We start from the raw sequence: 27,868 nt of genomic DNA on the forward strand, positions 1-27,868 counted from the left end.
ACTTTCTGACACTTACATAAGTAATAGTCTGAAATGAGGTCTTCAGAAAAAAAAACTTTTTCAGCCCTGTTTGACAAAGAGGGGGGTTCTTTTGCTTGCTGTTTTTTGTTTGTTTTCCCAGGGTATCTCTCTCTTTGAGTAGCTCCCAGACACTTAGTTCTATCAAGAAAATAACAATAATTTTCTGGTAGTTATTAGCCTTTGTGTCTTTTTAGGGGCTAGGGTTCTGTTTGTTTGTTTTTAAGTAAAACTCTGTCTAGTCTCCCTGTAAATCAGAGGAGAACAAAATAAAGACAAAGTGTATGTGTGTTTGTTTATTTTAGATCTGTTGTCTATCTTAGCTCTTATTCAGATCTTCCCCTGGGTAATGCTTGTATATCAATTCCAACCATATATTGGCTTTGTATCAAATTTAGATACCTTCCATTTATCTTCATTCCATTTGTCTACAAAGATGATTGTGGGAGCCAGGAGAAATTGAAGGACAAGCTCTTTCAGCTTCATATCGTCATAGGCGTATATATACTAGTTGCAGAGCTGGAACTCATCTAAGTGCTCTTTCTTCTACCATGCATCAGCTACAATTTTCTCTTCTCTAGGCAAAACACGTTTTTTCTTACACTGATAGAGTTGAAACAAATCAAGTGAGTCACTCTCTTGCACAGAGGATGTGTTTAGCACTTGGGATCATTTGAAAGTCCATGGAGTTTACAGTCTGCTTTCATGTACAATATGATCTCTCTAACTAATACCAAGTAGCTATGAATAAATAGGAAGTCACGATGAAGTCTTTTTGTCTATATGATGTTATCGATTTTTATTATTTTTAGGAATTATCTCAACTACTTCCTAAAATACCTTATGAACTTTAAAATAATAATAAATTAAGAAGCATACTTCATGGCTTTGGTATATGTGTTTGTGCATCTATACACACTTGCGTCTTCGTCCTCAGAAACTATTATGAGCTTCACAGAAGAGGACTCCACCAAAGTCAGGGGCCTTACATGATTGAATTTTGCTCATGGTAAAGAACTTCTTATAAAAATAAGGCCAGTGTTGCTGATATCCAGGACATGTCAATATGTCACTCGTGAGTGTCATAAACGGAGATGATTTGAATGTGTGCTTTGCAGTTCAGTGAGAAGATAGTTGCACAAGCAGACGTATTTGCAAAATTCACCATGATCCACATAGTTTCCACCTTCTACCTCACCATCTCGGTAGGGAAGCAGAGTAAGCCACTGGTTGGCCCTCGACTGCACTTGGTATGCAGGGTGACTTTCAGCAAGTCGTTCTCCATGAGTTTAAATTTTTATATGCGGTAACCAAAGTGTGACATTCCTCCTTGGCAAGGCATTTTCAAGTCTTAAGAAGTAAAGTATAAAAGTTGGGCGTGAGATACTGTGGATATTCATCACTGCACTCGTTATTTAAGGCAGAAAAACAGAGAGGCAAAGAATCTGTTGTCAGATAAGTGATCTTTGAACTTTCCTCTCTACCCTCTTCCTCCAAGGTTTGCAGAAAATTTCTGTCTTCCAACTTACTTTTTAAGTTCTGAAATAGACATTCTCTTTATATTATTTATTTATTTATAAATGTAGCATTAGGAATGTTAACACAATTGCAGCTGCAAAGTACCTCCTCCACCCACTAGAGGATGACATGGGCTCAGGTCCCCACAGAATTTCGACCGTTATGCTAGCACTGACGAAACATGGCTCAGGCAACAGCTTCACCAGTTCGGTTCTTTATTCATTTATTACATTAGTTAGTTATTTTATCATGTACGTGTGCATGTCTTTATCTAGTTTCCCTTCTCCAGCTTCTTGAAGTATTCCTTGTTTGGATCTTTTGCACTGGGCTTGGCATCTAACAGGTGCATATCCTGTCAGTTAAATTCTTGGCTCCAGCAGAATAGAAATCATATCTTTCAGTCATGTCTAACGTTAGCTCTGAAGTTAGCTTTTGTAAGCACAGCCTTCTAGGGAGTTTATCTGTGGAAGTGTACGATGTAGTGAACACTCCAGTTTTCAGCTGCAAGATATTCAAGACATTTTGCAACAAAATAAACATACAGTGTCATTAAATATGTTCTGATGTTGTCTTGGTACTATTTATTTTAAGTACTAATTTTAAGGGCAGCTGGCTTGCGATTTAACTTTGTTCATAAATGTAAGATAAACTAAACAAATACATTTTCTGGTATGTTTGAGATAGCATTCTGAACTTTAATGTATACTGAATTTACATGTAGTGGTCTCCTTGTGTGGTTGGTATCACTGTGATATTTATATTTTTGGTTTTGTCTTGACTGGTTTGTCATTTGTTTTTGTGCAGGAGATCTTGTTGGATAATTCTGTGTTGGTAGGTCCCCGTGCCTTGTTAATCCTGAACTTTAGCAGTTTGCAGTGTTGTTTTTATTTCATGTTTTATCTCTTCCTCTTAACCATTTTAATGTAATTTCTTTTAGCATGTCAAGTGACATTTGATTGCCATCCTAACCAGACCCTTCCTAACTTTCTGCAGAAGGCACACACATTTCATTTATGTGCTTAGTTAGGTATCATTTTAATCTTACCATGTCCAGTGCAGAAAGGGAACTATTTGTTCATTTAAGTTTGTATGTGGTGCTTGCATTTTTGTGTCTCTTGTTTAGTTGTGTCCCCTACTGAGAACATGGGAAAATGAGAGAGATGAAAAATGTGCATCTTGCCTTGTCCCGTAGCTTGAATCAGATCCTCTCTTTTTTTTCCCCCCTTTTAAAAATGAGCATGCAATTTATGCACGTCCAACTTGCAATAGAATGTGTAGCTTGCTTGCATAAATGTTGCATTAAAAGCCTCATTTTTTGTTTGTGAAGTTTCAGTTGAAGTATCTTGCAGAAATGCTTACTGAGTCAAGTTACTTTTCTTTTAGAAGAATTATATAGAGAGTGTATCTATGTGTGCACTGAATATATAATTCCGAATATCGTAGGTTCATGTGCATGTACAAAAATTCGGAAGATGCTGCTTAGTTTTACTAACATAACAAAGCTGAAATTTTTATCACTTATTCTTTGTGTTCTTAAGTTGTTATTTTTAACTATGTTAACTAACTGGTAAAGATTAGTTTTTTTGATTAACATACATTGACCTCTTGCTGACAAATGAGGAGCATGACCTTACCACGAGGTTTCCCTGCAGCAGACACTCAGCTCTGTCTATTTTAGTTAAAGGATGGTGACAGCTCCTTTGTGCACCAAAGGGTACACAAATGCTTACTTGCAATGGATAACTTTTTTGATGATAACTTAAGCTTAAATTAGAATTTTCATGAATATTGGTGTAGCTGTCCTGCCTGACCACGCATGTGGTTCATTTATCTTTGGGATCCCTTTCAGAATGTTCTTAAAACTGAAGTCAAGCAAATTAAAAATCAAAATGGTCTGACAAAGAAACTTGAGGCAATGGGTATGGTGGGGGTTTCTTTGTTTGTTTGCTTTTGTTTTGTGGAGGTGATTTTTTTCCCCCTTTTTAAGGGGTTTTGCTTGTTCCTGTGATAGTGAATCTATCATATGTTTTTCAGTATTTAAAAAAAAAAAAAAAACACTGTCTTGGTGATGCTAAAATACGATGACACCATAAAATTTTTGCTGGAAACTGCTCAGGAGAGCTGATTTGTCATAGTGTGATACGTTTACCAGTAACTCTCTCCCTTCCTCTCACCTTCTCTAAAACAGTATGATGTAATCTGACAGTATAATAATTTTTTGCAAAGAAATTGCAGCAGTGTTCTTTAACCTTTCTTATAAACTTCCTTTTATGCATGGAATTCAGATTTACTAAAGCCTGGTTGATTGTCTCACCCTTTTGATTACATTGGTATTTCCCTATTTACATGTGACAATGATTTGAGTATATTTCTCTTGCACTGAGTTTTTAAGTCCATTTCATATACTCTGTAGGCAAGGAATAGCCTTATGCATTCAGACCACAATTTAGCTGTCCTTGAAGTTAACGGGGCCTTTCTACTGATACCGGTGGGAATTGGATCTGGCCCAAAACCAGTCTTGTAAATTACTTTTAGTGACAAAATATTAAAAGCACTGATATGTTAAAACTGAATATAGGAGTTGCAAAATCATTTTGAGTTAGAAAAAAAAAAGCTAAGAAAAATTAGCATCAATTCCATGCTTACTGACTTCACAGATTTTTGTAATTGCAATTATGGAATAATTCAGAAATTACCAACCTTATAAAGGCTTGTTAGCCATCTTATTGTTTCTTTTTGCATGTTTCAGGTGAATCTCTGTAGCTCATACTTGTTATTGAGACGTGCAGTAGTAGCTTGCCTACGTCAGCTTGTACAAAGAGAAGCTGCTGAAGTATCAGAATATGCTGTTGCACTAGTTAAAGAGAGCAGAGAAGATTTTACTCCAGGTAAGTATTGAAGTTTTGAGATCAAAGAACTTGACACACCGATAATGAATTCGAAACACACTCCACTATGAGTATGAAAACTTTGCTATGTTCTTGTTGAAGTCTTTAACCCCCAAAGATTTTCTACTTCAGTTTTCTATATAGTATAAAATTTTAGAAGCATCAAACCTTTCTTAGTGGTAAAATACTAATATTTTACAAGGATACTATTGCTTTTCATATACTCTAGATAGTAAATGTCACTAAATTAAAAAATGCAGGTGCAATTCTACAGAAACCCAAGCCTATAGCTTCAGAGTCCTGCATCTTACATGTATTTTCATAATTAGTTCTAGTTTCCCATATAAATCTCCTCTCAAATTAAAAGTCTGTCATTGAGGGAACGTATGCAAAATCTGCTGAAGAAAGTTCCTGTTGACCTATTCAGAGAATTAGCTAAGTAATGATTAGCTAGGATCCCTAGAATTTTCATGTCCTGAGTGTATGGAGCCCTCTTTCCTTCGAAAAGGTCTGAAAATGATCACTAGCTCATCCTTATATACCCTTCTGTACAGGTATGGTGGTAATAAATTATGTCACTTTGGATTTTATTCAAGCTAATTTGAAATTTTTCAGAAGATGGATTATAGCCATCCTGTAAAAATGCTGATTTTTGAAAAAATATTTCTGTGCTTGTTTTTTTGAGCCATGCTGGAGAATAATTTCAACTTCTGTTTTCAGTTTAAAAGATTAGTTTAGATTTACCATATGTTTCAGTGTGAGGAATCAGATAGCCAAAGACGATTTTTTTTCAGGAGCTCAGGTACTATGGTGATAGTAGTGTTGTGAAATTCAGAGTAGGATTATTTTATTTCCCTGGAGTAACTCTTTTCCTATTGGTAGTATTATCTGTAAAAGTTCCAAGTGTGTTTTTTTTTTAACCCAGATTACTTAAACATGGCATTAAAGCAATATATGTTATTATTTCAAAAGTATTTGAGTACTAGATACTTGTTGTTTACATGCTACTCTGTGTGCAACCTTCAGTGGTGTTTCTGTGGCAATTAGTTTTATGATATATAGCATTCATCTCACAGACTTTGTTCTTAGTAGATATTAACATCAGAGAAATAGGCCTGGAGGGAGCATTGCTCGGCTTGCTGGACAAAGAATTGGATCAAAGATTGTGCCAAGATATCAAAGAAACTCTGAGTCATATGCTTACTTCAATGGCAGTTGAAAAGCTCTCTTTTTGGCTGAAGCTTTGTAAAGATGTTCTTGCTGCCTCAGCTGGTAAGTAACAATAGACTCTAGTAGAGAACACAATGAAAATAAGGCCTGTAACAGTACATTCTGTCACTGAAGAATTGTTACTGCTTCTTGAATGTTTGACATTCATGAAGTGTATCTCATCTTCCATACTGAAACACTGGACCTTTTAACTTATTTCTTTCAGAACAAATATGACTTTTTCTGATTGCCTTTTTGCTATTGAAGAGGTTTCTGTAAGCATTGTAGTATGTCTTGGCTGTTCATATTCTGACTGTTTTACTATCCTAATGTTAAGTTACTGGCATACCAGGTAGGGAAATACAGAATACATTTGAACTTGTGGATCCAGTGCAAATACCTACAAGGAAAATATTCAGACCATCTTTTCTATGGATAAGAATGATGCAGACCTATTATATCATTAATGAATCTCCCGAGCAAATAGAATTAATTACTAGGTTGAATATTGTGAAAAGATTTCTCTTCCGCCTTCTCTCTCTTTTACCCTCTCATCCTGTGATGCAGAAGGAAAACTTATTTGGTTTTGGATTTTTGGATTTGGAAAGGAAGTAACTTGTGATGTGTCATTGCAGACAGTTCTGTTACACTTTGTTTCTAGATCTAGCATTGACTTTAATACACTGAGGTTGAATGGGAGTCATAGCAAGTTGAAGGATAGAGATGAACTTTGAAGAGACTTCCTTATAAGTCCTTCAAAAAAAAAATTACGTTTTCCACTTTTTTTCCCTGTGTCCTAACTACAGATTTCAATACAGTAGCTTCAGTAGATACCACTCAAGAAGAAGAAACTGCTAAAGTGGATGATGCATCTATATTAACGTCTGAAAGTGATGAGAGGTTTCATCCCTTCAGTAATCCACGATGGTCTACCAGAGTTTTTGCTGCAGAGTGTGTTTGTAAAATTATAAACCAGTGTGAAAATGCAGGCAGTGCACACTTTGACATAACCTTGGCTCAGGAAAGAAAACAACGTGATTCAAGAGGTACGTCTTAACCACTGAAAGAATTTTACAGAAAGCTAACACTAAAATGAGTGTTAGCTTTTTGCATCTTAATGAAATCCATCATAAATGTGTTGTTTGTAATCACTGAAACCTCTAATTACTCTGATTTGAAGCCTATATTGATTAAGGTGTAGAGCGACTTTAATTAGTCAAAATATTGGCATATCACTGCAACATCTACACTCATTTTCCTGCTTGTAGCACCATGTGGATGGAGCTATTGTTTCTGCCTAAGAATTGGCAATCAGAAGTGATAGCTGGCACCAGCCTACAGCAACACAGTTTGGTTATCTGGGAGTATGACCAAAAGAAACCTCCACATTTTTCTTTCCTTAATTTGCATAATTACCAATAGAAACAGAGTGTCAATTTTCAGTACCTGCCTGTGTTTATTTAGAGGTGTTTTCCTTAAAACTGTTTGTTTAGCTTCTTTTTTAGAAAATGGGCATCATACATAAAGATATTTATGCTTTATTCTAAGTACATTTTTACATTCAAATGGAAAGTTGCCTAGATCAGCTAGCATAAGATATCCAAGTAAGATTGTTGTATATGTAAACTGCCTTAACTGAATCCTTGATGTGTTGTAGAATGTGAAATACACATTTTTATAATATTGCTCCCAACATTTTCAAAATATGTTATGTCTATATCTAAATTTAATAAAACTATTTTTTATTTCTGTTCTCAGATGACTTTTTGGTATTGCATTTAGCTGACTTGATCCGTATGGCTTTTATGGCTGCCACAGATCACAGTGATCAACTTCGTCTTTCTGGGCTTCAGACGTTGCTAATTGTTGTTCGGAAGTTTGCAGCTGTTCCAGAACCAGAGTTTCCAGGTCATGTAATTCTGGAGCAGTATCAAGCCAATGTAAGCACCATTGTTAATAAGTTAGAAAAGTATAGAGTTAAAAGAATTTGCTTTTGGTGGTAGGTAATGCTCTAGCCAGGTTTCAGTTTGTTAATGAAACTATTATTCATTTATTTTGATCTTAATTTATCTAGAAAGCATCTTTTCAGTCAGTGTATGATGTTTTAGCCCCAAAGTTTTTTAAGTTTCAGCTTGTTCCTTCTACCCTATTCGATTACAATCAACAGAAAACAACCTAACAATATTCTTTTGTTGGCAGTCTGTGGAAAGGAGGATTGCGTAGAGTTAGTCAGGAACTACCATGGGGAAAAAAATTTTCCTTGCCATCCAAAATTATCAAGCAAGTTACAAGTAGATCTAATAATTCTCCTTTTAAGCTTCATTACCCTTAAAGTGTTTGTGCTAATACTATGCATAGAGCTTCTAATCAGCTGTTTCACAGAAGCTGAAGAGATGTGAAGCCATTAAAATTTATTTAAAAATTGTCATGTCAAATGTTTTCCATAACAATAACCAGAAATAGACAAGTAGAGAAGAATGCGTTTTTCCAGATTTAAGTAGTGGTTTCTTGAAGTCTTGTCTGCAAGTTCATTAAGTGAAGTCTAAGTTTTAGGGGGTCTTAACAAACTGTCATTATCTGTCACTAAAAACAACTACTTTTCACTTATTTTCATGAACTTAAGGTGGACAGTCATAATTCCTGTACCTTTATTATGCTGAGACGCATCATCAGCGAAGTGTATTTGTCTTCAGCAGACCTGTTGCAAAAAGCTCTTTTGATTGGTCATTTGGCATATAACAAAATCACATGGTGATATTTGATCTTCAGTGTCAACCCAAAACAGAACCCTTTCAGTATGTCCTTAAAATGATGTAAACCATCATCACTGTAATTTTTCTGTAGGAGCTTCATCCACCTGGTAAAAGACACCAAAAATGAGATACTTAATTACTGTAGAGGCTGACAGTCTCAGTGAGGATGGTGCCATTGCACTAGACATGTTACACATCCTCTACTACATGTTGCAATTTCCCCCCAAATTGCATCTGGCTTAAGTCTGAATTTTCAGATATCACCTAAATCAACAAGTGAAATTTTCATTAGCCTTTAGGGGAAAATAGCTTTCAACAATGACAGTAGGTGAAATCTCTGTAGCCTGGTAAGTATATATTGGTGTATTCCTTATTAGGTAAATGGGGTTTGTGTTCTCCCCTTCTTTCACTTACCAAAGTTTACAGACTTCAGCTGTTTGTTTCCTTAGAGTTGTATTCTTTCTGAGTAACAAAATGTCACTTATTAGGTATTCTTGTAAGTCTTCCACAGTTTGGAACATTGTTTTCTCCTTTTGAAAGCTACTCATCTAAATCGAGAGTTCAGGAGGAAAGAAGTTTCTATTTTACTGTGCAAAGAACAGAAACCTCTTTGAAGACCTGTTTCAAAGAGAACCATGTCTTCTGTGTAAGCAAAACAAACAAACAAAAAAGTATCACTGCAGTGGTCTCCCTGCTCTTTAACCTCACCACAAAAGTCTGAAAAATGAAAAGGAAACTATGCTTTATAAGGGAAAACTGCAACAAAGCCTAGTTATGGAAAGTAATTATTTACTTAATTGCTGTGTACTATATGTTGTATAACTCTTCTTTAGGTTGGAGCAGCCCTTAGGCCTGCCTTTGCTCCTGAAACTCCTCCGGATGTCACAGCAAAAGCATGTCAGGCAAGTGTTGAATGTCAGAAGTCTTTGGTAATAGACCCTCTGAATATTCTTTTTTTTTGCTTGATACGTCACAGAAGAAAAAGGAAATAATAAGTCATCTAGTCTCAACTTTTCAATGCACACAAAATACTGTCACCTGTGTTACCTCTGTGTAACATGACAAAATCCTACAGATTTTATGCACTTGAAAATCTTTTGAGAAACTTTGTAGCAGTTGAAACTTGGGTTGTTTATGACATCCTTCCTAATGTTTTTGGCTTTTGTTACTTATGCATACTGAACTGTACTACCATTTAACATTGATTATTATCTGAGAATAATTATGTCTTAATAGAAATGAAGTGTGTTTTACATCATTTTATAGATAGAAAAATAGCGTATGTAGTGGTTTTTGGCTCTTGTTTCTAACTAACTGTTTCACAATGCTAGGTATGCAGTGCCTGGATAGCAAGTGGTGTAGTAAGTGATCTTAATGACCTTCGACGAGTTCACCAGTTGCTTGTATCCTCTTTGGTCAAAGTGCAAGCTGGGAAAGAAGCACAAGGTCAACAATATAATGAAAGTACCTCAACAATGGAGATACTGGCTGTGCTTAAGGCTTGGGCAGAGGTTAGTGTAACAGCTCCATGACAATAGTCTTGATTTCTGGTAGGTGAATTGGAACCTTTCAGGCAGAGTGGTTTCAGAAATTTCTTACCTGTTTGATTAAATAGAAGTTTTTCATTCTTTACTATGCTTTGTTACCTCTAAATAGTACATGAACACCAGCCCTACCCAGGTTGAAAATACATGTGATCAATGACACACTTTGTAAACTTGGACAATAGCACTGATTGTTAAATTGCTGCATTATATTATTCATATTTCATAGAATCATAGAATTCTTATCTTCTGATGTTTCAATATTCAGTTTAAATTGGCAAGGTGTAAATGGTTATGGGGATGGCCCACTGAACATAGCCATTTTAAATAGCTATCGTTTTTCTCATTGCTTATTGGCATTTAATTTCTTACAGGTAGTTCTTTCAACAGTGTAAGTTCAGTACTGCCTTGGCTAACTGCCTTTAAGTCAGCTCACATGATTGCCTGTTTTAATACGTGTATATGCAAAATTAGATATTTAGAAAACGTGAGCAATGTAGGTAACCTCTAGAAGACGTCTTAGAAAGCACTGATAATGAACTTGGTGCTGTGAATGGATAACCAGCCAAATACAATCACATTATGCAGTTATTCTGTACGGTATTTCTGTACATAAGAAGGCAGGTGTGTTGAAGAAAGCAGACAATAGATGACATTTACATGACCATTTGTAGAAACACCAACTTCTGGTGTCCATACTGGAGAAATAATATTTGCAAAATAGAAAAGCCATCAGAGAAAAGCTAGCAAGTAGGAATAAAGAAAATGAAAATAAGCTTACACGGAGAGATTTAAGTAGATCAACATATTTCATCTATTCAAGAAAAGATAAGGTGTGCCATGATAAATTTAAAATGATTATGTGGATAAAGGTTTTTAATGGCATACATCAACAATCCTTTCACTGGTCAGAAACTGAGACAAAATTCAGATGAAATGTGAAGTACAGTTTTTAGAACTGAAATCTATAGATTGTTCAAGTCACTAGAAGTCTCCAAAGTAAAGCCTTTATAATTTTCTGCTAGATGTTGGATATGAAAAACTACTACAAAATGAAGTGGGGATAAATTGTTGTAGTCAAGTCATCCAAGTCTACTGGACTTGAAGCAGGAAAAGATTGTAGGAAACCTCATGCTTGCTCAATAGGGAGTCATGATTACAGTAGTTTTCCAAGTGTTAATATTTGTAAATGTCTCTCCAAATATATAACAGGTTTACATAGTTGCAGTTGAAAAGCAAAAAAATCAAAGTGATGCACACAATCACTCTTTAAAAACTACAAAATCTGCAGAAGAAAGCTACAGAGATATAACATCTTCGGCCAGTGGACTTCTGGACTTAGTACAGGCAGATCTTGGAACACTGAGCAAACTCTGGCTTGCTGCACTTCAGGATTTTGCTCTGTTAATTTTGCCTTCAGAATATGCATCACAACTACCTGCTGAAGGTAAGAAGGCAAATAAATTGTATTTTCATAGCTCACTTGTAAGTACATGTCATTAATGCCCTAGCTGACTTGTGTTAGATTTCAGGAAGATGAAATTCTATAGCGAATATGCATACTTGTGTACCTATCTAAAGATAGATTGCTTTTTAGAAGGTTCACTGATGTGAAAAGCAGTTTGTTCAGTATTGTTAGTTGAATATTTTGATGGTTGAAAGAAGGAAAAGGTAATGGTATTGGATTCCATCCAAATAAATCTAAGTAAAGTATTGTCATTAACCTAAATTTCAATATTTGACACTTTAAAAAAAAAAGTCATAAAATATGGTAAATATCATTTCAATAAGAAGAATGCCAGTTTTCTATGAATGAGAAATTATTATAGATGAAAATAAATGATATCCTTGAAACTGTAACTTCTCTTTTTGTAGGTGGTACATTTTATACAGCAGAGACGATTGAAAATGCCAGACCTCATTACTACAACTCCTGGGCACTCATACTTTATGCTACAGCATTGTGGCTTACTACCACAGGTTTCATTGTTGTTGATCCAGATGAAGGAGTTACTAATCTCTCTAGACCTGTCACCCCAACTACAATGTGTCAAGATTCTTCTACCAGGCCATCAGTGAAATCTCCTGAGGATGTGAATACTGAAAGATTTCATCTTATCTTGGGTTAGTGCATAATCCGTCTTGATTCTGTAACACTGAGAGTATTGTTTAATAGATAAAACTTGAAACATAGACATTTTCTATAGCACCGCTATTCTTATACATACATTGATCAGTTTCCCAAGTCATCACACTTTTTGGAATTACAGCTGTACAACTGGGATGAGAATATGGATCACAGTTTGTGTGAATTTCATCTCCGGTGTCACAAAATGTCCTCTGAAGAGTCCTGAAACCTCAGAAAAAAGTGATTTGATTTTATCTGGTCTAGGATTTGCAAGCTTAGGCCTAGCGTAATTTACTTGTATGTGGTAATCCAGTTGTGGTAGCTGTAACCTTTAGCATTTCTGTAAAATAAGAAGAAAAAGTATCAGCCTTGTAGTTTGTGAACTATTATTAATCTGTCTGTTATTCTATTACATAAATCAGTTTAATTAGGCAAATATTCTTTTGTGTACTCATTATGACTCATAGAATTGTCTGCCTGTTCATCAGACCTCAGTGTTTTACTTGGAAATTGCTCTAATTTGTTTATTGTTATTTGTTAAGAGACGGTTATAATCACATCTTAAATCACCTAGGACTTGAAGTACTTTTAGTGTTTTGGGGGAAATAGAGTTCTTTCACCAAAACATAAACAATAGGAGATTAATTCACTTAATATAAAATACAAATGCTATATATCTGTCTGCTCAGCATACTATTAGATTACTTATTATTTGACAAATCACTTTTTAAAAAGCATTTTTTAAATTTCTTAAGAATATTTATATATTTCTTCTTATCTGTACAGGAATTAGCGTGGAATTTCTCTGTTCTCCTCGATCGGATGCAGCAATGGAGAACATTATTGCCTGCTTACGTGCCCTACAGGCACTCTTTGATGTCCCATGGCCAAGGTCTAAAATAGGAGGTGATCAGGTAACGTCTTAATGATCAGAGCCCCAAGCTAATTATCAAGAAAAAAAAATCAGGGATTCAGTAAAAAGCTCCTTATCATTTAGACAACTCAATTCCATACAGACTTGATGGGTTTGTAAACTAGTCATAACTGTATTTCTAAAGACTGAAGGAAAAAAAGCTTCCGGATCAATAGTGGTCTGAGATGTTAGATACATAGACTGAAGTTTTATTTCTGAAGATTGCAAAATGAACATTTTAGTAGATTATTTCTGCATACCATCTGTAAGACAAAACACCATGTATAAGGACCTAAGCGTAAGTCAGGGTCAAAGATTACATCTAGATGGTAAGTCTGACTGACAGACAGACCAGGAGCAGGTGCTGTCCCAAAAATTAAGGAAGTTTTTGTGAAGAGTTAAGCAGCAAGAGTTCTTTTTCTTGTTTTGAGCTTGACATATTTACAGAAAAGCCAGACACAAGGCATAATTTTAGTTTGAACAGTATCTCTGCTCTATATTGTATATCCAAGAATCTTCAACACAAAAGCAGTAAGTAAATTATAGGCTTTATCACGGTCCTCCTTTGCAGAGGAGGGAGGAGAGAAAAAGAGCAGAACATAGAACCTGTAGAAGCTGCGGAGAGGCAGAGAACTTGAGGAGATTTTGTCAGGAAGGAATAATTAGGTAAGTAGGAGCCAGGTAAAGACAGAATTCCAGAAAATTAAGAAGATAATTTCAAGGAACATCACTGATTGTGGTGGAAAGACTAGCAATTCAGAGAGCAATGACATTGTGTCTCCAGATGTGGTGAAAACGAGGTCACGAGGGATTTCAGCAAAAATGGTTTTCTTGGTATACAAGGAAAACTGGTTAGAGAGAGAGTCTGGGCTAGAACTGGTGTTCAAAACAGTGCCTGTAAAGAACAGAGTATACCAATGCTATCTTGTTAACACTCCTGATCTTGGTTTATGGGAAAGGATGGGAATCATACAGAAAAAGCTCTACTACAGGATTTCTCAACAACGGGGAAGAAGAGAAAACATTTTCTGCATATTCTTTCCTTTTTCCTTTTTTGTCCTTCCCCGTTTTTGTTGTTTGGATTCTCTATTTAGTTTTTCCTTCATTTCCTGCTCTCAGAATGAATACTTGCAGGACGACACATTCTCTTACTCTGTCAAGGGACAGTGCCGTTAATGCTGTTTTGAGTACAGAAGATGATAAAAGGAAACTGGACAAAATAAGTGATATTTAAAAAAAAAACAAAACTCATTTTTTTCTTTAAATTAAGCTTATACCATCCTGTGTGCCACACAGTTGTCTACCACAGCTAAAGTGATAATGCCTGTGAACATGCCTAACTTGTGCTGACTATTGTTGCTCTCTCCAGAGAAATGTACATACTGTAGCAGGGATAGTGAAAGGCGCAATCCACTGTAGTATTCCCATCTTCAAGAGTTAAAAAGCAAGAAGATTATTTTTTTATTTTTATTTTTTTACAATAGTTTTAAGTGCTTTATCTCTAAATTATTGTGATTACTGGTTTTGGGGGGAGAATTGATCAGGGTCCCTGCTGCTGGGAGCTAGGAGGTAGGTCTTTTAATATAAAGCCAACTCCTGTGGTTGTATCAATAGTACTGTTGTGTTCCTTAGTGAGATTACTAAGAGTAATACTGTTGGCTTTAACAAGTATTAACTGTTTGTCCGAGAGAGCCCACTTCTAAAATTTCTGCATCAAAATGTGGATATTTTAAACATTTTTCTTACCGTAGGAGTTGGGTGTAGAGCTGCTGAATGTTTTGCATCGCCTGATACTGACCAGAGAATCACCTGATATTCAGCTTGCTGCCCTTGAAGTTGTTCGGCTGATTCTTTTTGCAGCTCAGGAACATGTGAAGGAAAAGCGGAGAAGTGCAGAAGGTACAGTAATGCACAAGATGCTGAATATACATTAACAGGGATAAGGCAGTTCTTTTTGCAAAATGGGATTCTTGAAGGTGATGCATCCAACATGCATCTTAATTAAAGCTTTTCAGTTAATGACTAATCCTGGTTCACCTAAGTCAGTCCAGGTGCCTGACTTCAGAAATTGGGGTGGTATGATAGACAGTAGGTGACTTTGGAGGTGACTAGAGGGCGTGAAGTGAGGAGGAAGACTGCAGTTTGGATACCCTTGTGTGGTGACAGCGACGGAGAAATCTTACAGAAAAGATGGGATCAACTGCAGTAGAAAAACAGAGAAACTTGGCACACACAGCTGTTACAAGCCAGACAGCACTAGCTTCTCTGATTGTAACTTCCTAAAGTTCTTTTGCTAATAGAAAAAAAAAAAAGGAGAAAAACAACAAAATGACATTGTATTGGCATGGTAACTCAGCATGTTTGAAGTCTAAATATTGTACAAGCTTTTGCCTTTTCACAATCAGTGCACAGATTGCTTTTTCAGAGGGATGGATGTTTGCCAGTAGAAGCTGGAATACATACGCACACACGTATAGGTATTGAGATTGTCATTTGGTGATGAAACAGTCTTAAGAGGTTAACTTTTTGGAAACAAGGTACAGTCTGCAGATTTCTGCTATATTTCTTCTTTTTGTTGTAGTTGACGATGGTGCTGCAGAAAAGGAAACGTTACCAGAATTTGGAGAAGGCAAAGATACAGGAGGACTGGTGCCTGGGAAATCATTAGTCTTCGCAACACTAGAGTTTTGTGTTTGTATTCTTGTCAGACAGCTTCCGCAGCTCAACCCTAAATTAACTTGTAGCCCTGCAGTTCAATCAGGAAAACATCTGTTATTGTCAGAAGATGGAAGTAGACTGGTATCAGCAGCATTAGTTATTCTCTCTGATGTTCCTGCAATCTGCTCTCCTGAAGGTATGCTATTTCATCACAAGGAAAAATTAAATGAAAGAGTATTGGGCTCTTCTGAGCACCCTTGTTACTACTTAATTTTCTCAGCTGGATAAATTTGGCAGCAAGTTCTGTGATTTGCTTGTGACAATTTCCTGTCCTAATTATTTTTTTTTGACAGTCAGATAACAAAAGTTACTGAAGCAATTGAAAGAGCAGTTTTTCTTTTCCTCCCACATGTAGCAGTGCAATTAATAGATTCATTTTGTGAGAGAAGTATACAATAGCTACATGCTTCTATTCTACTTCAATCTTCTATTCTAGAACTTAAAATGCAAACGTAAATTAAATTTAAAAGGGAAACATGTCGTGTTAGCTTTCACTTAAAGCCATCATTTAAACGTTAGCAACCTGCTGTTGAGGATTTATGATTGATTCCTCAGATTAGTTGACTTTCACCCCGTGATTCAGCTTGGATGACTTTAAGAGGTGAAGCTTGTTTCCCCAACATGCTCATGCATATGATCTTTCAGTGCTGTTTCAGCCACACTGATAAGCCATTTCTGCCCTACTCCTCTTTTCACACCTTAGGTATTTATTACTCCTTATGCAAATTTTTGCTTTTACTACTTCTGGAAACTTCTTTTTTCTTACCTTTGTGCTCTTTTACAGGTTTCTTTGGGAATATTGTACAAGCAGAATAGTTAACAGTTCTTGCTATTTGTTTTAGGGTGATGATATGATTTCTTCCTGTAGCCCATTATTAGTCAGTTCAAAGCAAAAAGAAACTGACATAGCATCATTTACTTCTGAGGGCAACTATATTTTAAGAAAAACAGTTGTGAATTTTCTTTGGGCTCTGTAGTACATTTTGTCTTTAACCATTCAAGTTACTCCACAAACAAACAGCTTGCAGGATTGGAGCAGATGAGACGTTTACACCAGGGAACTTAGTATTTAAGTCAGGTGACTAAAATGAAGAGCTTAAGCTTGATTATACAGTCAGTTGGATAAGACTGGAAAAGGAAGCGTGTCCAAAGGTCAATTCATATAAAGTTTTTTTTTAATTATTTTTTAGTTTTATAAAAAGGCCCTTATTCCAGAAGGTCAACTGCCAGATTCTTAGCGAGAGATGATTTGTTCAGTAGGCTGTGGGACACCTTACTTCTCTTCTTAGAGAGGAGGAAAGGTCTCTCTTCCAAAATTACTGTTAGACTTTGCTATTTTAATTCTAGGAATTCTTGTTACCTGTCTTTAACCTGAGATCCTCTTTCTATTCATCTTGGTAAATTCTTGATTTCAGCGACTTCCTGGAGCAATGAGATCCTTGACTAAATATGCATCATGTGAGAGAAATTTTACCTCCTACCAGTTTTGGAATTACCCCTTGTTAATCACAGAATGGTTAAGGTTGGCAGGGATCTCTGGAGATCATCTGGTCCAAATCCCCTGCCAAGCAGGTTCAGCTAGTGACCTAGTTGACCCTAGATAAATAAGAGAATTCAATAAAAGTTCTTCATTTTTTTAAATACCAAAGGTCCCTTTTTTTTTTTTCACTTCTGTAAAATTAATTTGCTTTGTTTTACAGGAAGTGTTTCAGTTCTTCCTACTATATTGTACCTAACTATTGGCGTGCTTAAAGAAACTGCAGTGAAATTGCAAGATGACCAGTTACCTTTGACAGTTGCTGCATCTCTACAAGCTCTTAAAGGACTTTTGTCTTCTCCAATGGCTCGAGCAGAGAAGAGTCGGACTGCATGGACTGATCTTCTGCGCAGTGCTTTGGTCACAGTGCTTGACTGTTGGGATCAAGGTAAGCACGCTTTTGTGTGTGCGTTTAAAAAAAAAGAAAAAACTTTGGAAGGTTGGTTGGTTTTGTTAGACTAAATTTCTGCATGTCTTAAATAAACACTAAGAACTTGGTAGCCAACTAATTCTCCAGCAACTAAGTACTGCTGAAACTGTAGTGCAACGCTGTGTCTACAGTTCATATGAGAAGTCGAAATCTGTAAAGGATAAGCGTGGGATTGCAGCCTTACTCCTGTATTATGTAATGCCACAATGTAGTTACACAGTGTGGTGAAATGAACAGGAGCTGTAACTTCACTGCAGATGAGCATAAAAAACAGTCGTTGTGCACATCGTTTCTTTACAAAGAGCTAGTGTCTGTATTGACAGCAAAGGGAATTAAAAAGATAGTTCAAGAAAAATAACTTCTTGTCTTAATGTTAGTGTTCCGTGTACTGTTTCTTCAGCTTCCCAATTTTGTATGACTTTTGTCATTCTTTCCGTTTAATCTCAAAGTTGTAGTTTGTTACTGGAACTTTTGTCCATTTTTTTATTTATTTGTGGAAACAATGGTCTCAATCATGCCAGGAAGATGTATGTTCTTAATGCAGATTTTATATAATTGTCAAAAAAAGATTGTTGTACCCTAACATGTCATACCAGCTTTGCAAAGATAATTATTGCACCTTATACAATGAAAATATGAAATAGAGTATGCTGGTATACCTAAATATGCATACCACCACTCCTGAAAGCCCATTTTGGCCTTGGCTTTTATTACAGTAAAAGTCCATATCAGTGCATCAGTTCGTCATGTATATGAAAAAAGAGATTCCTAGAGAGACCTAGGCATTTCTCTTCTATCTCTTTGTAACATTTGAATTCACAGAATTACTATATAATGCAAATCTAACAGAGTGTTTGCTTTATTGATAGTAGATGGTCTTCTCCAACAACATGACGAAGTTAGCCTACTTACTGCTATTACAGTATTTATTTTGTCCAGCAGTCCAGAAGTTACTACCATAGAGTGCCTTCAAAAGCGTTGTATTGAGAAGTTCAAAATAACACTTGACTCAAAAGATCCTTTTGTAAGTACTGGTGAATTTGTGAGAATATCAATAGTGTATTAAATGTATTTTAGCTTATTTTCTCTTTAGTTGCTTCATGTGTTGACTCCAATTAAATCTGCTCTGCAATATACCTGTTGTATTTTAAAATAGTTTGAACAAGTTAGCAAAAACATGTCCAGCAGTGCATTTTATCATTTATTTATTTTGAATACAGTTCTGCATTCCTATGATTTTCATTTTTTGTGTCAGACTCAGAGCTTTACACACTGATAAGTATATGATACAGTTGCGTAGTTTTTCAGGCACCTGTTTCATTTTATTGTTCATTTTGTTGTAAATCCCTAGATACTACCCCTTTTGCTCAGGAAATCCTGCTTCTGTAGGTCTTTAGAAGCTGGAGAAGTATGTTGAGGAGGTACCACTACATAATTTATACTGTATTATAAGCATCATCTCTAGGCCACTGCTGGAGGCAGGGTATTGAACTAGATTAATGCTTTCTTCTGACCTCATTATAAATGTTTGTATACACTTACTTTAGAATGTAGTGCTACAGTTCATTTGTTACTTTTCTTCATCTAAAAGAGCATTGTATCAAGAAAAAAAATCACAAATTTTATTTATTATTAGTGCAAATACAAACGGCTTTTCTAGGGGTTGGGGACACTCTCATTCTGAAAGTCCAGCTCTGAAAATGCATTAGATTTCATGTTCTACTAATATGAGAATTCACTGTTAACTGTTTTCTTGCTCCTTCTCTGGACATCTTCATGTAGTAATTAAAGATGAAACAAAGTTACCTTTAACTGGACAGCTAACTCAGCTGTTAGAAAAGTACTTTTTTATATATTAACATATTTTTAGTATTGTCAACATTGTCTTCCTCGATAGGAAACTCAGGAATCACAGAATTGTAGGGATTGGAAGGGACCTCAAGAGATCATTGGGTCCAACCCCCCTGCCAAAGCAGGAAATGTTGAATATGACTGAATATTCTGAATATGACAAGTCATATTCAGGAATGCTGAATGTGACTTCAAGAAAATAATGGTATTATGCATTTGCAAATTTGAAGTGTTTTAGGTATCTGAGACTTTCTGAAATTCTGTAGGCACTTCACAGTTTCAGTCCTACTGACTTCCAGTGACACACACGATAAGCTATTTGTACCTTTTGACACCTGCTAAGATTGTACCTACTGTTTCACAGAGATAATATTTACATTTGCAGTATCTATTCTTGGTCAGAAAAATACAGATTATTTTCAAAACAGTACTAACACACAGTCTTAACGCAAAAATAATATTTTTCCCTTTACCCAAAAATCTAGGAAGATGTAGGACTCAGGAAATAGGAAGCATGATCTAGTTTCTGTTAATAATTTGGTTACAAGTTATAATGCTCCTATCAATTATTATGCATTAGCAACTTGATGAATTCTTGAGCTGTGAGGCAGATTTTTCGCCCTCTCTGAAATTTTATCTGACAAGCTGTGAGTTTTAAAACAGTCTGACTTGTATAACACTTTGTAACTGCAACTTTGATTTTCTCTTTAGGTACAGTATAAATGCTACCAGCTGCTGCACTCCATCTTTCAGCATCCAAACAAAACTGTGTCATATCCTTATATTCATTCTTTAGCACCATCCATTGTGAGGAAATTGCAGGAAACAGAAAAAGCAAAACCTGAAAATGCTGCTGAACTTCAAGTCATTCAGGAGGGAATCAAGGTGTTAACAGCTCTTACAGCTACTGCTGAGGAAGAACACCGTAAGTTACTTCAATTACTAGTATCTGAAGCATTACGCAGGCTTAAAGTTGCCACAGGTAATAAATTAAAACAAAATGATGAATATAGAACTGGTCCTGAACAATAATTGCCACCAAAATTGTTAGAATGGTGGTTTGTTTTTCTGTATGGTTTAAATAACGTTTGTTGTTTTATGAGTTGTGTTAAATGTTGACTTGAATCATGAGAACTACCTTAAGTTAAAATGTTAAGCTGTTTTTAAAAAGTGTATGTTTAAGTACTGTTTTCAATGTTTATAGGTGCTCATTTGGTGGCCTGCCTTCTTCCCATCCTTATTTCATTTCTTTTGGATGAAAATGCCCTGGGTTCTGCTACAAATGCAACAAAAAATCTACATGAGTTTGCTTTGCAAAATCTGATGCAGATTGGTCCACAGTACTCATCGGTTTTTAAAAAATTAATGTCGTCTTCTCCAACTATGAAAGCGAGGCTTGAATCAGCTGTAAAAGGCAATCAAGAAAGCATCAAAGTGAAGACTGCTAAACATGCAAAAAATCCTGGGAAAAGTTCAAGCATTCAGCTAAAGACCAATTTTCTTTAAAGTCTTATATTTGCACTTTGATATTAACAGCAAAAAATATCCCCTTTAATTTCTTGTCAGAGGAGGTCTGTGAGTTGATCACATCATTCAGGTTGCATTGAAAAATTTTGGGAAGTTTTTAAGAGAAAACAAATCTCTAGGTAACTTTCTGTTAAACAGACTTCTTAAACATCTCCAAGCGGTATGAACAGATCAATCAGAGGTCATTTAATTTGTATTTTTTTGATTATTTTGGACTAAAATATCAGAAATGCACATGCCTATATTAAAAAACTATAGTGAACTTTACCATAGGTATATTTAGGAGCAGCCCACACTTAGTCATAAAGTAAAATTAACTTTGTTTTAAGTCAATGTTTGTCAAAAATAAGTCACCCTAATTGTTTTTTGGATTTAGCTGGGTTATAAATTTACTTGCAGGTGGTAATCTATCTTAATTACTAATTTAACATGCTGCATTGTTAAGTAAACAGATCAAATATCCTTGTAAGCCTTACAATAAATTATTGTTGATCTCAAAAAACTCAACTCAGTAAAGGTAATACTGAAAGCTTTAATCCTAATAACTTGTTGAGCTGGCCAAGATTTAACAAATGCTGTTAAATACAGCTTTACAGTGCTTCTTCACTGAGGGCTCAATAGTGCTTTACATAGTGGGACTGTTATGCATATGTAAGTATTTGCAGGCTTGGTGCCTTGCTGCTTGTCATAGTCTCACTTTTCAGGATGTATACTTGTGTTAATTTTGTATTATGCTAGCCAGGCAATTGAAGCTTACATATCTTGTCCATGATAGGACAGCAATTTTAATACACTGTGCCTCAATTCAGACATCTGTTCTATCTGGATGTATGTCTCCTGATCTTTAGATGATCAGTTATATACACACATGCAACTCACCTAAATCTATGTATCTCTGCACTGAGAGATGGGCATATCTGAAGTCAGCTTGTCTTGTGTCAAATAAAGTACAACAAACTCACAATAAGGAATATTTAATTAACATTTTTATTAAGGAACATATTTTAATATAGAAAAATAACTATTAAAATTGCAATGACTATAAAGTATTTTCTATATATAGTATTGACTTTTCTTAATACCAGTATTGTCTAAACCAAACACTCAAACTGAGGATAGTATTTCCTTCTAGATTCTAATTACTTTAAGAAAAAAAAGAGAGAGAACTGAGAAACACACTGTGACTCAGGAAAAGTGTGATGTACTGTATTTTATTAAAAGTTTTGTATATAAATATAATTGTAAATTGTACATAATTAACCATTTGACCAAAGTTCTAACAATTCATTTTTCTAATTTACATAAATAAAGCTAATTTTCTTCACTTAAGATTTGTCTTAGTCATTTCACCCAGTAGCAGAGGAACTCAAAGGACTTCAGTAACAGAAAGAAATGTTTGTATGCTCCTGCAAGGAAACTAGTAAGAAATGTCCGAGCCAGATGCACCAAGGTCTGTGACTTGACATGGCAGGTCGTCTTCTATTCTGCATAGCACAACGGTAAATAAGTAGGATCAGGGAGATACGCTTTATATATATGTACATACCAGTTTTGTGTCAAATGCTGAAATGTATGAACTATGAGAAGATGTTTTAGATACCTTCCGTCTTTCCCTGGAGAGCCAGACGTTTTGTTCCACTTCTTCACTGCAGTCAAATCTGCAGTTATTGCTGGGTGTGCCACAAGGGAGTTAAGTTAAACTTGGCAGTTACTGATCTTGATTTCTTCAGTCAGTTCTTGATCTTCCTATTTTTCCCTTCAAAGCTGACTGAGTACACTGTGGTTTGTTTGTTTGCTTGTTTGTTTGTTGTTTTGTTGTTATTTGATTCTTTTTGTTCCTAGGCCACTTCCAGAAAATCATAGATTCTGATTAAACTTGAAGACTTGAAACTTTTAAGTGACTCTAGTGTCCCGTTTACTATCAAAGTGGCCAAATATATTGCTGAGAAAAGTAGCTGCTACAAGAGGTATATGTGGTTATTTTTTTCATTTGAGTAATATGTAAAAACAGCAGTCACCTCTTTCTTTTTTACTAAATTTTTTATATTGTTAATACAATCTAATGAAATCTTATTTGCTTTTAAGAAACAAAGTCAAGTTGCAAGAGTACCAAGCAAAGCTGCTAGAAGGCCGTTGATGAAAGTTCAGAAGAGCTTAGTCCTGGATTTTTTTAAGGTATCTCATGACAGTAGCTGATATCAAACTTAGACTGAAAAGTGCCATAACTATGTGCTTTGATGTTTCTTGGTCAAGCCTTGTAGCCGTGTGTGGAAAAGCTCCATGTTCAACATATCTGTGTTCTAAATGCAGAAAAAATAAAACAAGATTGAGTAAAGAGAACCATTGCTAATTCCTAACATCTTCTGTAAATTAGGATATATGCATGAGCTTTATCCATCCAGATAATTTATCCACATAGACAGTAAAAATACATCTGCCCTGAGTTGTGCTTTATTATGTGCACTTAAAACAAGTTACATGTTCACATGAATAAATCTACTCATTTAAGATTTTATAAATGGATCATAGAGATAGAAGAATCTTGTTTCAATTATCCAAAATACAAAATATTTTTATATTAGATATCTTTGATGCAGTCTTGTCTATTTACAAGGAACTTGAATATTTTTTTTCCTGAAAAATTAAGCAAGAATAGTTTTGGCTTGTAATTCTACTTTTTACTTTTCTTTTTTAGGCATTGCTTGGCATTCAAGCTCTTATGTTTAGCCATAAATGAAGAGCCAAACATATGTTTAGCCATAAACCAAAATCTAACTTGTACCAGTACAGCTTTGGGGCATGTGCCCCATGCCTCCTTGCTGATTGTTTTTCTTGCCATCTTTCTGTAAGCACTAGTAAACTTCCAGTAAATTTTCTGTGCAATGAAGCATGTGGCCTGCATGCATGTTTACTTTGTATGTTTCTACTCATTGTTTAAAGTCAAACGTTTTTGTGTAACAAAAGGTCCTGCTTATGCCCAATGTTAAGAATACATATAAATAGGGGTACATCATAGAATACAATATATGTGCTATGCAGTAATTATTTGCAGACAACTTTCTGTTGACTGCAACAAAACAGAATTAGCCAAAAGCATGCAAAAGTGTGGCCCAGTTGGGATGTGGTTGTTTTCAGTTTGATACATGTCTGTGATGCTCCAGCTGAATTGGCAGCACTTCTAATGGCCTTGTTTAGACGAGAACTACTCGGACTCTGATCTGGTACGTTCCCCAGGGCAGCAGTCACCTTCAGGCTGAGAGGAGCATCAGTAAAGTGATACACGCATCACCATAAAATTGGATTACCAAATGCACAGGAAGCATAATCATTTCTTGTTAATAAAAGTCAGTTAATGAGCAGAATTTCCAAAGGAATTTTTTTTTCCAGAACTGGCACAGCAGTAACAATGCAAGTTGGTCCACTCGGTGTGGAGTGACCTAGGATAGTTTGCTAATTTATCAGTAGTAATACTACTTAGCAGGGATCAGACAATCTATGGCATTTCAATTTAAAGTTGAGTGAAGCTGGACATGTAGCAGTGGCAGGCATTACCTGTGAAGGGTCAGTGTGATGACACAGTGTCCTCTCAAGCTTCATCCCTAATCTCACTGCTACGTATAAACCTTTTTGTTTTCAGCTTCCTGAAATGTAGTTGTTTTATTAGCATATGGTAAGTCAGAAGCTTTCTCCTACAATTGCATATTTTCCTAACCAATAGCAATTTAAATCAGTCAATGCCTCTTCAATTTACTAATAAACTTCCCATACTTTCTTTTATTGGAAAATTTGGCCAATAATACTCCAAGCAAGGCAACTGAGGAAGGGAAAAAATCCTTAGAACATCAACACTGTTCATTCAGTTTTTAAACAACATACAGCAAGGTAGATTAATCTTCTATTTCTCTGCACCATGGTGTCAAAGAACCCAGGCAAAGTCACACCCTTACGTCCTGAAAGCAGCGCTGCTTGGCTACTGCACAAATGCCATGATGCTGTAGGCATTGCTAGACACTGCTTTTTGAACAGGTAACCCATGTGGCGTGATCTGACGTTTTGACTGTTAAGGGTTCTCTTAAAATTAAGCCTTAAGGAAATTGTTCTTGAGTTGCAACCACTCATCCTTAAAAACAGCCAGTAAAATAAAGCTAAACTATATTTTGACTGAGATTTGTCCACACCTCTCTCTTCTTAGCAACATCCTGAGCTGCTGCAGAAGACGGTATTTCACACAGCACTCCAATTAGCTCAAGTATGTAACACCCAGTTCATTTGGATGTGTACTGCTCAAGCTGCTTAATGACAGTGGCGTATAGCCACATACATAAAAAGCATGTTTGACCAGCTCTTACACACTTGATCTGTTCCTTACATGTTTCAGACATTTAACACTGAAAGTGAATTATGTAGAATTGAATTAAAAAGATGCATTATGTTGTCTTTGCAAGGGGACCCTAAAAATGCCAGTGCTATGCTACCAGTCTCTTCAAAATGTTTTGTGGTGGTTCTTCAGGTTTTTGATGTACATTTTTTTTTTTCCCTGAGACATCCTCTGGAGAATAAATGGTTTATTGCAAGTAACAATGAAAGGGGAAGTGACATCTAAATATAGCAAAAGGAGGCCTGAACATTTTTTCTGAGAAACAGTCCAAAACAAAAGCAGACTTCCAACCCCCCCCCACACCCCCCTTAAGTAATCTGTGGTAGATAACTCAAATTCACTTATGCTGTAGCTGAATATGAACTTTTCTCAATGGTCTTATTCCCACTTCTATAGTCCCAGCGATCTGCAGCGCAGAATCAGTGTAGAAGGCAGGACGTGGCATCCAATATCCTTCCTCTGCGCCTGCACTCTAGCTGCTTAGCAAGTGGCAGCACTCACATGAAAAAAAAACTTGAGATGATGACTACCAGACAGCAGAGCATGCTCTCCATATGCATATTATCATATGTGCCAATTTGTCCACTTATAACACAGAAAAACCCATTGTTTATATACTTAAAGAAGTTTGCAGATGAGAAGAGTGTGTTTCTGAAACTTGGTGGTAAAAAGCTAAATTTAGCAATGGAAAAGATTACAAAAAAATCCTATTTTAAGCTGGCACATTTAATGAATTGTCTAGCCTAAAATTGGATTTTTTTTAAACCAATGTTAATATTCAAGTATTAAAATTCATGTGAATTATCTCACTGCCAATGAAGTGCAATGTAGAATTGCTGAGATGCCCAGTTGCTGCTTTTGGGAAATATTTCTTATGTTATAACCTTCTCTGGGGAATATTTTTATTATGATATTTTTATATGCATTTTTACTCAGTTCTCAATATTCAGAATTAAAAAAAAAAAAGGTTTTGTATGAGACGTTTTCTGTGGCAGTACAGGCCTCGGGGATCCTGGAAACAATTTTGATTAATACCTAAAAATAGAAATATTGTATAATTTAAAAATACAGCCAATCATTATGAAGGCAAATGCTCTTAGTCTCATCTTCTGTCATGTAAGGTTCATTGTAAACACCAAGGAAAAAATATTGTCACAGCTGTACTCATGTTTTACAGGAAACAAAGACACGAGGATAACGGGCTGAAGCTTTTGCCACCAATTTACCTGAAATGCAGTTAGAGGAATAAAAAAAATTTCCTGTAGGAAAAGTCAGGCTTTCTTTTATGATACTTAATCATCAAGTGTATTTATGAAGTGAGCAAGGATGGCACTGGGAGATGAAGAGAAAAAATGCAAGTAAATGTTTTTTCACATTGAATCTGAGACAAAACATGATCTAGCTACAGCTCGCTACTTCCTTGCAGCAGCAAACAAATGTGCTTATCCAGTCTTTGTTTACCACTGCAGCCATGATTTTAAAATGGCCATGTTGCCCAAACTGTATCTATTTTGGTTCTGTTATTGTGAACGGCTCTGCCTGATGTATAACTGGCTAAACAATGCTATTGTTTAACGTTTATGTTTTCCTTGAATGCAACTAGAGGAACATGGAAAAAAACTCACTCAGTTGGCTTAGTATAAGCCTGTGCTGGTCTGCAGAAAAGCCAGATGTGACTTGTCAAGTGGTGAAGTGTTTAATTGTTGGGGAGTCAAATGACACGGTCATGGTTGGTGGGAGGGTATGCTGACTTTTTTCATTCCATATTCCTCCTAGTTCCACTCCGAGGCCAACAAATCTGGGAACACTTCATTTTTGTAAAACAAGAACTTTCAAGCTGGTTGGAAAGAAACTCAAGAGTGCGTGATCTTTGGTTCAAGCCGCAAGTGATCTTTAGTTCTAGGCTCCCTCTAAAACTACAGTAAGTATAGATACATACAGACCCTCAGGGCTTCAAAGATTTGCAGCCCTGATTTTCCCACATAGATCTGGAGCCGTGGCATAAAGGCTATGCACGTACCCTGTAGGTGCAAAGAATAATAATAGATAATCAGTAGGCTTGGTATGAACTACCAAAGTCGTCCTCTCCGTCTGAAGGCAGCTGAACCTGGGCAAGCTGAGTGAATACCCTCTTTTCCAGGTGGTCAATTGCCTACCTTTCTGGTAGGTTTCTTTATGAACCTACTCACAAAGCTGTCTTTGCCATAATGCAGGCATGGCTCTCTCTCCTTTCTGCCCCTCAGAGCAGTAGTTGTTTAAAACTGTCGCCGCATGCACATTTATCCACTCGGTGTCCTGCTCAGTTTTGTGCATTTCCAGCAACATTCCAAACCACGAACTGAAATGATTTAGGATAAACAGTAATTTGTAACAACTCCTGAAGCTTTGCTAGCCAAAACAGAAGTGGAAATGATGTTGGACTTGCTGACTGTAGAGCAGAGAGACTTCTGAAGCAG

At 36.0% G+C, this 27,868-nt stretch overlaps 1 protein-coding gene and 1 long non-coding RNA gene across 3 annotated transcripts in view; one reads left to right on the forward strand and one right to left on the reverse strand.

Moving 5' to 3' along the window:
- Positions 1-22,358, forward strand: part of HEATR5A (HEAT repeat containing 5A) — a 64,596-nt gene extending 42,238 nt beyond the window's left edge. Inside the window, exons 23-37 of one of the 2 annotated variants that reach the window (XM_083837124.1) lie at positions 4,286-4,424; positions 5,517-5,696; positions 6,440-6,679; positions 7,392-7,573; positions 9,220-9,288; positions 9,718-9,897; positions 11,143-11,377; positions 11,806-12,054; positions 12,845-12,972; positions 14,723-14,870; positions 15,553-15,825; positions 17,390-17,614; positions 18,526-18,680; positions 20,219-20,432; positions 20,712-22,358. In XM_083837124.1, coding sequence (XP_083693250.1) covers positions 4,286-4,424; positions 5,517-5,696; positions 6,440-6,679; positions 7,392-7,573; positions 9,220-9,288; positions 9,718-9,897; positions 11,143-11,377; positions 11,806-12,054; positions 12,845-12,972; positions 14,723-14,870; positions 15,553-15,825; positions 17,390-17,614; positions 18,526-18,680; positions 20,219-20,432; positions 20,712-21,013 — 2,919 coding nt within the window. In that variant the 3' untranslated portion in view covers positions 21,014-22,358. Of the gene's footprint in view, positions 1-2,340; positions 2,368-4,285; positions 4,425-5,513; positions 5,697-6,439; positions 6,680-7,391; positions 7,574-9,219; positions 9,289-9,717; positions 9,898-11,142; positions 11,378-11,805; positions 12,055-12,844; positions 12,973-13,542; positions 14,698-14,722; positions 14,871-15,552; positions 15,826-17,389; positions 17,615-18,525; positions 18,681-20,218; positions 20,433-20,711 lie in introns of those variants that run through there. The other variant, XM_083837125.1, reaches the window with a different exon arrangement.
- On the reverse strand, positions 22,003-26,737 carry LOC310899980. The gene is made up of 2 exons (XR_014584748.1): positions 26,639-26,737; positions 22,003-23,334 (listed from the first exon to the last, which is right to left on the reverse strand). It is a non-coding gene; the product is annotated as an uncharacterized lncRNA (long non-coding RNA).
- Between the last annotated feature and the right edge of the window lie 1,131 nt (positions 26,738-27,868).

This window comes from Anser anser (assembly GCF_964211835.1).
Source record: "Anser anser genome assembly, chromosome: 5".
Taxonomy (NCBI): Eukaryota; Metazoa; Chordata; class Aves; order Anseriformes; family Anatidae; genus Anser; species Anser anser.